The 9,730-nt window shown below is 49.6% G+C and overlaps 1 protein-coding gene across 1 annotated transcript; it reads left to right on the forward strand.

Moving 5' to 3' along the window:
• Positions 1-7,624: 7,624 nt before the first annotated feature.
• On the forward strand, positions 7,625-9,573 carry LOC123041018 (probable E3 ubiquitin-protein ligase RNF144A-B). Its single transcript, XM_044463715.1, has 3 exons — positions 7,625-8,163; positions 8,255-8,890; positions 8,996-9,573. The coding sequence occupies exons 1-3, from the start codon at positions 7,706-7,708 to the stop codon at positions 9,072-9,074; spliced, it is 1,173 nt and encodes a 390-aa protein (XP_044319650.1). The 5' UTR covers positions 7,625-7,705; the 3' UTR covers positions 9,075-9,573.
• The last annotated feature ends 157 nt before the right edge of the window (positions 9,574-9,730 follow it).

Raw genomic sequence — 9,730 nt, forward strand, 5'->3', positions numbered from 1 at the left:
GGGGGAGCCTGCTTTACTTGGTCTAACCATCAGGCTAACCCTATTAGATCCGTGCTTGATAGAGTCTTCCTGTGTCCCAGGTGGGATTCCTTGTTCCCTAGGACTTCTCTTAACGCCAAATGCATTGTCGGGTCTGATCATACCCCCTTGATTCTTGACGACGGTTCCATTAGCCCTAGACCTCTGGCTAGATTTCAATTTGATGCATCATGGCTGTCTGTGGATGGCTTTGTTGATATGGTTGCAGCGAAGATTTCCCAATCCCTTTCTTCCAATTCCCGCTCGGTTGGGCCTCTGGATGATTGGCACTCGTGCTCCTATAACCTGCGTAAATTTCTCAGAGGTTGGTCTCGTAATCGTGCGGCGGAGGATCATCGCACCAAATCTTTCCTCGACAGCCAGATCGTGTCGCTAGATCATGCGGCTGATTCTACTGGGCTCTCTGACGATGGTTGGGCCGTCCGTTATAATCTTGAGGCTGCTTTAATACAGTTGCACCACCAGGCTGAGATCTACTGGCGTCAGCGGGGCAATCTTAACTGGACTCTTAAAGGGGACTCTCCTACAGCTTATTTTTCTGCGATTGCGAACGGTAGGCATAGGCGTTGTGATAATAATAGCATGTTGATTAATGGTGTGCGATCTTCTGAGCAGTCTGCTATTATGGATCATGTGGTGGAATTTTTCTCTTCGTTGTTAGGGGCTAAACCTCAATCGGGCTTCTCTATCTCTCCCTACCTTTGGAGCTCATGTCTTAAAATCACACCCGAGGAGAATGCCTCCTTGATGATCCCTCTCTCTGATCAGGAAATCTGGGATGTTGTTAACACTGCTAATCCCAATGCTGCCTCTGGGCCAGACGGCTTTTCCATTCCTTTCTTTCGGAAATTCTGGCCCCAGTTGAAATAGTTGGTATGTAATGTTATCCAGGGTTTCTGTCTTGGTACTGTCGATATCTCTCGCCTGAACTACGCTGTGATATCCCTGATCCCCAAGGTCAAGGGTGCTGATGTTATTTCCCAATTTCGGCCTATTGCTTTGATTAACAACTTTGCCAAATTCCCGGCTAAAGGCTTTTCGAATCGTTTGTCTCCGGTCTCTCATAGAGTTATTAGCCCCTATCAATCTGCTTTTATCAAAGGGCGTTTCATTCTTGACGGTATCCTATCCCTACATGAGATTGTTCATGATCTTCATATTCGGAGAGCTAAAGCGATTATACTTAAGTTAGACTTTGAGAAAGCGTATGACTCGGTTAGCTGGCCTTTCCTCAAGCAGGTCCTCCTTGCTAAAGGCTTCGACGGTGCTTATGTTCACCGTATCATGCAGTTGGTCTCGGGTGGCCATAATGTCGTTGCTGTCAATGGCTTTGTTAGCAATTTCTTTGCGAATGGCAGGGGCCTTCACCAAGGGGATTCGGCCTCTCCTGTTCTTTTTAACTTTGTGGCCGACGCCTTCTCATGCATGCTCTCCAGGGCGGCCCGTTGTGGGCACATCGCTCCTGTGGTCTCCCATTTACTTCCGGAGGGTGTCTCCCACCTTCAATATGGTGGAGATGGATGACACCTGTATTGCCAATCTGAAATTCATCCTGCTGTGTTTCGAAGCCGTTTCGGGTCTTAAGATTAATTTCACTAAAAGTGAGGTACTGGTGACGGGTGTAGATGGGGCGGAAGCCTTGCAGGTTGCCAGGCTCCTTAACTGTTCATTAGGCTCCTTCCCCTTCAAGTATCTAGGCCTCCCTATTTCTCTTGTCCTGCTTCATGCAAATGATTTTGCTCCGGCGGTCGCTAAAGTGGGGAACAGGGTGCTCCCCTGGAGGGGCAGATATAATACCAATGCTGGCAAAGTAGCTCTTATTAACTCCTGCTTATCCTCTCTCCCCATGTTTCTTATGGGCTTCTATCTTCTTACGAATGGCGTGCATGCTGGCTTTGACAAACATAGGGGAGCCTTCTACTGGAATTCCGCGGATGGCAAAAGGAAATATAGGCTGGTCAAGTGGCAACTTATGTGTAAGCCTAAAAACCTTGGGGGGTTAGGCATTATTAATACTCGGGTGATGAACATCTATTTGCTTATCAAATGGTGGTGGAAAATTTTGACTGTTGGGGCCGATTCGTTGTGGTTTTCGATTCTTAAGGCCAAATATTTCCCTCACTCCAACCCGCTGTTTGCCACTGCGAGTCGTGGCTCTTAGTTTTGGAAATCCCTTGTCAAAGTTAGACCGATTTTTTTGGAGCATGTTAAGTTCTCTGTTGGTAATGGGTTGGCAGTTCGTTTTTGGTTGGACTGGTGGTCTGGGGATGCCCCCCTAGCCGTGAGCTTTCCGGTTTTGTTTTCGTACTGTCCTAATCCGAATATCTCCATCGCGGAGGTGGCTGCTAATAATTGGGATTTGGCTTTTCGTCGGGCCCTGTCTCCTGAAGAGTTGGAAGATTGAAAAAATCTAATAATTGAAAAAGTCTATCTGCCCTCTTCCCTGTGCTCTCGGAGTCGGCCGATTCTGTGGTTTGGCCTCATTCGGCCTCAGGTAGATTTTCGGTTAAGTCGCTATATTCTAGACTTATTGGTGGTACTCCTTCGGCTAGATTCTCTTGCGTTTGGAAATCCAAAGTCCCTCCTAAGATTAATTTTTTTCTTTGGCAAGCCTTTCGTGGTCACCTCCCGACTGCTGACCAGATCAAAAAACGCAATGGGCCGGGCTCAGAGTTCTGTAATTTGTGTGGGGCCTTGGAAAACTCTGATCACATCTTTTTCAATTGCGTGTTGGCCAAGTTGGTTTGGTGCTGTGTCAGATCTTGGCTTCAGGTCTCTTGGAATCCCTCCTCTTTCTCTGAGATTCGAACCCTAGCCAAAGCTTTGGTTGGGGTCACCAAGAGGGTATTTTGGGTTGGCCTGGGAGCCTTATGTTGGGCTCTCTGGACCATTAGAAACAAATTTACTATTGAGCTGACCTTCCCATCTAAGCCTGCTGACGTTCTTTTCAAATCATGTGTATTATTGCAACAGTGGAGATCATTGACTAAGGAGACTGGTCGGGATGCCCTGGACCTGCTCATCGACAAAATTCGGGCTTCGGCATCTCACATCTCCGGGAGGGTCCCTACCGTCTAATCCTGGTGCTGTTGTTTGCGGAGATTAGGTCTTTCTCCTTTCCGGCCTGCGTGTCGTGTATGGCAGTTGCCTGTATCCCTCCTGCTTTGGCTACTCTAAAACTTTTCGTTCTGTGCATGTGTGCGTGCTCCTGTTAACTTGTGGTTTCCGTGACGCTGCCATGTGGCTTTATTTATAAAGTCGGGCTCTGGCCTTTTCTCTAAATCTTGTGCGTACATACAGTCAGCGGTCTTGTCAACCATATAAGCAGGCTGCAGGTTGCCAATTGATTGGTCATTAGGAAGGTACCAAGAGCTTATTTTGCAAACTAACCATGTTGTTCATGTGCACGCAGCAAACTTATACTCCTTACAATGTACTATCCGTAGCATGGACAGGTGCCATCTTTAGAAAAAAATTGAAACAGGAAGCAACAGATTTGCCTCATCTCATTAGTTGAGAAGAAGAAAGACAAGGTTTAAAAGGTAATGTGACCATAAAGATCACTGACCGGACGCGAAAACCGCACCCAACCAGACCTTACAAATCCGGCCCAAACGCCCAGAATGGCCGACACTCCCCATACACGGCCCATACATGGGGCGGATATAGGGACGCCCGGGCGCGCCCACTGTGTCGGCACTGACAAGCCCGACCCATCCCAAATACTCTCAAAATTGACTAGTCCTCCACTTCGACCGATATCCTCCTACCTCCATCCTACATTTCCTGCCTCTGCATCGCAGCCCACTTCCTCCCTTGCTCGATGTCCTCGTCCGCCGTCGCTGATGTCATCATCGACAACCTGTCTGCCACCATAGGCACGGATGATGCCTCGGTGGAATTGGTCGGGCTCCCCGGCTTGATGGTTCCTTGCAAAGCGGAGAACCTTGCCCGGAAGGACCACCGCTAGGGGCAGCGCGAGCGTGAGGCGGTGGCGAAGGTAACTGCAGAGGTGTCGGGTCCTAAGATGACCTTTGTGCCCGGTGCTGAGTACATGGACTTTGGTGCGACACAGACCAATCCGAAGGTCGTAGCCGTGGGGACAAACAACTTGTCGGTGGTGCCTGACTCTGTTCCGCCCTCCCAGTGGACGGGCATCCTAGATTTGAGATTTTCGCAAGCCGCCCCCCACGCATCCACGATGGCCGACTCCCCGCAACTCCAAAGGCATCGGGTGACATCAGGCAATGTAGGCTCCGGGCATGCCCACACATTGTTCGACGGAATGCCTGACCAAGAGCAAGTACAATCTTTGCCCCATTCACGCTTGCATTTGTAAATTGTTTTGTTGCACATACCATCACATCAAAGTTGTAGGACGATAGTTAAATTGTGATGCATATTGTAGGAACAAATATTGCATAACATGATAAATGATGGTCAAGAGTCTTTGCAATTTACCATGGAAGATACCAATTCCTCGGTGTTTGAAGTTGGGAAAACGTCACACACTAAAAGAAGAAGATAGTGAAGCCAAGAGGTCTAGCATTCACACAATTTAAAGATGTTTTGTTGTGTGCAAGTTGATGTAACACTAGCATGGATCCGATATGTGGAACTAAGAAAAAAAGGCAAGAAATATTGGAAAAATTCTCAAACTGTAGCATGAGAAAAAACACTACGTGAAGCCGCACCCATCCAAGATTCCGTGAGCAAATTTGTCTATTAGCAACCGTGTCTCGTGCTCTGCCCAACATAGATGGTCACTCATCCAAGATTCCGTGAGCAAATTTGTCTGTTAACTCAAACAAGTTGTTGGTCGGGACCAAAGCGGCATTGGAGTTCAAACCCATGCAGCTTTTACTGCGGCTTTGTACCATCAAGTAGAGAAGAAGACATTCACTTTTTCATATTGTTGCATGAAATTGAATGCGAAACCCAAGTGGCAAAGCTTCGTCAAGGAGATTGAAATCGGCACGAAGAAGATGAAGAAAAATGATGGGTCTGGCTCCGCTCAATCAATTGGATTTCATGAGGAGGAGGAAGAAAATGATGGGGCGGACATACAAGAAACTGTGCGGAAGAGAAATCGGCAAGTTATGGCGAACAAGTGGAAGAAGGACAGAGTGGCGCGTGAAGGCTTGGCAAGAAAAATGTCCGCCACTTGGACGGCCATTTTTTCCGCCAAGGACGTGAAGAAGGAGGAAATATACAAGATGTTCGTAGATGTGCAAAATAAGAAGATTAAGTTAGACCGGGAGAGGTTGAACTTGGAGAATAACAAAACAAATTGAGACGCTAGAGAAGATTGCAAATTGGGAGCTTCGACAAAACAGTGGAAGGAATTGACTTTGAGAGAGAGAAGTTGAGGCTTGTCAGAGAGACAAAGGAGTCAAGGATCATGTTGCCAGACATTAGCCTCTTGGATGATGAAGGCAAGAAATGGTTGCTTCGCATGAAGAAGCTTATAGATGACGGCAACAAATCAAGTCATTCATTCATTCATTCGTGTATTGCTTATCTATGTATGAATTGTTCAATTTTATTTTGGCATATAATGAATTTCCATTTAATTCGTATCATTGAATTTATGATGAATTTGCGTTGTATGATGGACGTGCGTGGATTTGGGTATTAAGATGTGCGTAGTGTTGTTGTGGATCGGAGGAGGAGAAAAAAGGACTTGCCTGATGCTGTCCACGAACGTACAGGGGCTCAGATATGGCAACTATGGTTGCAGATGCTCTTATGTCCCCATTATCTGAGTGGATCTACATCTGGGTATCTGGCCCGAGTGGATAAACCCCAATCATGTGAATTGATCTTCCGCTACGTGAATGACGTGGGCTTGGGCCTCAGTGGGCGTACTGTGTGAGAGATAACCACGTCATTAGCCCTCCAATCCGTCCGGATCTTGAGAGCTAAGTCTCGTGATCCGTCAGAGCCGATTGGATCTTCGTGGGAAAAGGTACTCCCTCTATCCATATATATAGGGCTAATGCATTTTCTGAGACTAATTTTGACCACATGTTAAAGGAATAATATATGACATGCAAGAGCATACCATCAAAGTCGTACGTGAAAGGAGCTTCCCATGATATAATTTTCACGCTATACAACTCATACACTATCAATCTTATCAACAGTCAAAGGCGGTTTCAAAAAACGCATGAGGCCCTATATATGGATGGAGGGAGTATCGTGAATGTTTGCCAATTCAAGGCGACTCCCAAACTTGCTAAAGAGCGATCCTGGTGGATTCTAAGAGCCAATCTTTCACAGTTCGAGACTTTCAGTACAGATTCATTAGAAAAACTTTGGTGATACTCAATCGTCTCTCTCGAAGGAGGTTGAGTAGTGATCCAAGCGAGGATATACCAAAAAAATCGAGTGATGGATTTAGCATTTGGGCTGATTCTCTTAGAGAGATGCCAAGCAATATCCCGGAGGAACACCAATTTTCATCAACTCAAGAACCAAACTTGTGATTTGAACACTTTGGATCCTAGAAAAAGGTCCAAACTGATCCGCGTGGGAGCATTGAGTTCACCCTTTATCGAACATTCCGGAGTAGCTCACTTCGTTTGATGGCTTCTCCTAACGGATCAGAGGTAATCATTTGTGTTCTTCCAAAAGATTTTCTGCAAACTTGCGGGGATAGCAAGAGATTTTTTTGATTCCCGAGCGTAATCTCCATGCACCGTAGCAAACGCGATAATGGGCGTTGGAGGCGCCTTGACTTGCACGCCCACTAATTCCGCTTGCTACAACCGCTTCAGTCAAGGGGAATCTGTGCACTGTAGGTCTGGTCAACGAATGGTCGAAATATCGCGTCGCTTGCTGCTTCCCTGTTATAAATAAGGGACAGAGAAAGGAGTAAATCACAACTCCCTTGTTTTATCCCCAAATTTCTCATCCGGATCTGCCGTCGCGCTAATGCTCTTCAGGTTAACCCACGCACTCCGACCGCCCGTGGAGTATATATCCCCGACCGTGAAAAACATCAAGTGAATTGAGAGAGGAAATGAGTAGGGCATCAAAGAATACCGATTTGGTTTAGATTATGGACTACAATAGCGACCCTTGGCTGGCCAGGATGACATTTGCGAACGACGGAACGGGCAGTTTTAGTGTTTGGGGATAGCATTTTTGACAATAAAAAAAATGTCATTTCATTTTTTAGTGCATTTTTCATCCGAAAAACCGCTACCGTTAGAACTTGATCCTGCAGCTATGGGGGGTTCACTGGGAACTTCCTCCTACGGTCGCCTAACATTCCCCTAGATTATTCCGAGGTACTTTATGTATCTTAGCTTTTGTTTTGTGCGACATCATATATTACCAAAAAATCCAGAAGAAAAAAGGAGGAGGGTGGGAGAGGGAAAAACAGGGGCCGAAGATGAGACGAACCTACCAACTTTCGTTAAACCGTACGCGTTCACTCAGCAGCAACATCTTTTGAGTCGTCACCACCACATTTCCAGTTGGATGCAAGGAGAACAAAAGGGGCACATGGAAAGACAGAGTCGACAGATAATTGGGATCGAGGGGTTGGTCACTGGGTCTCGAGTTGAAAGCCAGCCAAACCAAAAACCCTCTTCCTCCCTCTGCCGCGCACTGAACACACGACTAGCACACGCGGCGGCGACCGTGCGGGGGAAGCGCGATGCCGTCCGCAGTCCCTTCCGCCGCCCTTCTTCTCCTCGCCGTCCTCTCGGCCGAGGCGCAGCCGCTCAAGGGCCTCGTGCCCAAGAACGGGAGCGTGGTCTTGGTCGGCGGTAACGTCACCGCGGCGGCCGGCGCGGCAGCGATGTGCTACCGGACGAGCGTAGTCGAAGAAAAAGCCAAGCTGAACAAGGCGGCCCTCGACGTGGCCCCTCTTGCCGTGTGCCTCGACGACGACCTGTCTCTGCCGGGGGCGCTGCTGCTCAACGGCGCGGGCTCAGTGCCGTCACCGGCGTCAGCGCGCCAGTCCGCGCCACTGCGAATGCTGGAGGGCGCGCGCGCGCGTACGCCTGGAGCATCTCCTGCAGATGCAGATAAGAAGGGCTTGAGCGGGCGAGCAAAGGCATGGTGTTTCTGGGCCCTCGCCGTGGCGGCGACGGCCGTCGTTTTCGTTGTGCGGTCAGTTTTACTCTCTCCCGCTTGATTCATCCCTACTACGGTGCGGAGCGGAGATCTAACGAACTCAATATTGCATCCTGAGTATACTCAGGCCAGAAACGTTCCTGGTCTCGCGCATCGGCCCCACCTCCACTGACGATGACGCGCCCGTGGTCGACGGCGATGGCGAGCTCTTCGACTGCCCCATCTGCATGGAGACGGTGCCCGGCATCCTCAAGTTCAGCGTCGCCTCGTGCAGCCACGCCTTCTGCTCGAACTGCGTCGCCCAGTACGTCGCTGCTAAGCTGAGCGAGAACGTCGCTCGCGTCAAATGCCCTGACCCAGGCTGCGAGGACGGCGCCGTCGAGCCGGAGAGCTGCTTCGGCATCATCTCCTCGGACCTGATCGACAAGTGGGGTTTCCTGCTGTGCGAGTCCGCGCTCGGTGCCAAGAGGGTGCACTGCCCGTACAGAGAATGCTTGGCGCCCCTTCTGGCCGACGGCGAGGGTGGGGCGGCGGCGATCGCGGAGGCGGAGTGCCCGCACTGCCACCGGCTGTTCTGCGCCCGGTGCGCGGCGCCGTGGCACGCCGGCGTCGGGTGCAGGGAGTTTCAGGAGCTCAGCCAGGACGAGCGCGGCCGGGAGGACCTCCTGATGAGGCGGCTGGCCGGACGGCAGAGGTGGCAGCGGTGCCCACAGTGCAAGATGTACGTGGAGAAATCGGAAGGATGCAACTACATCAAATGCAGGTACAGCCTAGAACTCTGAATCTCTGATGATTTGTTCCTTGGAAAATGTAATTGTCGAGTTGATTCATAAACGTGAAATTGTTTAATTCGATTCTTCGATTGTAGGTGTGGATGCAGCTTCTGCTACAGATGTGCGTCCAAGGTGTCCGCCCAAACCCATTACTGCGGCATGTGCAAGCGCTAACGATTCCTTTGGTTATGGAGCGAGGGCTTTCACCAGTCACCGCCGATGCACCGAGACTATATATACAGAGTAACCAGCTAATAATACATGGCTTCATCCACTACCGGAAACTGGCCCTACCCCGACGGCCAAATCAATGCCGACGGCTGCCGTCGGCCTACTTTGCGCTATGCCGACAGCCACGTCTTGGCCGTCGGCGTACCTCGGCCGTCGGGCTACCACGAGCTAAGCCGACGGTACCCGTCGGCATACATATGTCGTCGGCCCAGCTGAGAACATGGCGACAGCAGCCGTCGGCATACCCGTGGGCCCGGCGACCCCGCCCGTGACCAGCGGCTAACGTCGTCAAATCTATGCCGACGGCCTGGACGGCCGGCCGTCGGCATATATCGTCATGCCACGTCACAGATCCGCGGCGCATCGTCCATGAGCTAAGCCGACGGCTGCCGTCGGCGTACATGCCACGTCAGCGATCCGCGGCACGCCGCCCGCCGCCTAAAACCTGGCCATCTCTATGCCGACGGCATAGCCGTCGGCATAGGTAGACTTTTTTTTTCATATGTATTTTTTAAGCTTTTTTATGTATTATTATATAAACTAACATGTAGCATGTTAAATATAAACATACATATGAATATATATGTAGTTTGTATTTT

The sequence above is a fragment of the Triticum aestivum genome, chromosome 2B (assembly GCF_018294505.1).
Source record: "Triticum aestivum cultivar Chinese Spring chromosome 2B, IWGSC CS RefSeq v2.1, whole genome shotgun sequence".
NCBI lineage: Eukaryota > Viridiplantae > Streptophyta > Magnoliopsida > Poales > Poaceae > Triticum > Triticum aestivum.

Excerpts from the sequence above, each read along its gene's own strand:
- LOC123041018 (XM_044463715.1), top strand. The coding sequence starts at position 7,706 with ATGCCGTCCGCAGTCCCTTCCGCCGCCCTTCTTCTCCTCGCCGTCCTC. Across the intron at positions 8,164-8,254 it reads GCCGTCGTTTTCGTTGTGCG|GCCAGAAACGTTCCTGGTCT; the intron begins GTCAGTTTTACT and ends GAGTATACTCAG. Across the intron at positions 8,891-8,995 it reads TGCAACTACATCAAATGCAG|GTGTGGATGCAGCTTCTGCT; the intron begins GTACAGCCTAGA and ends CTTCGATTGTAG.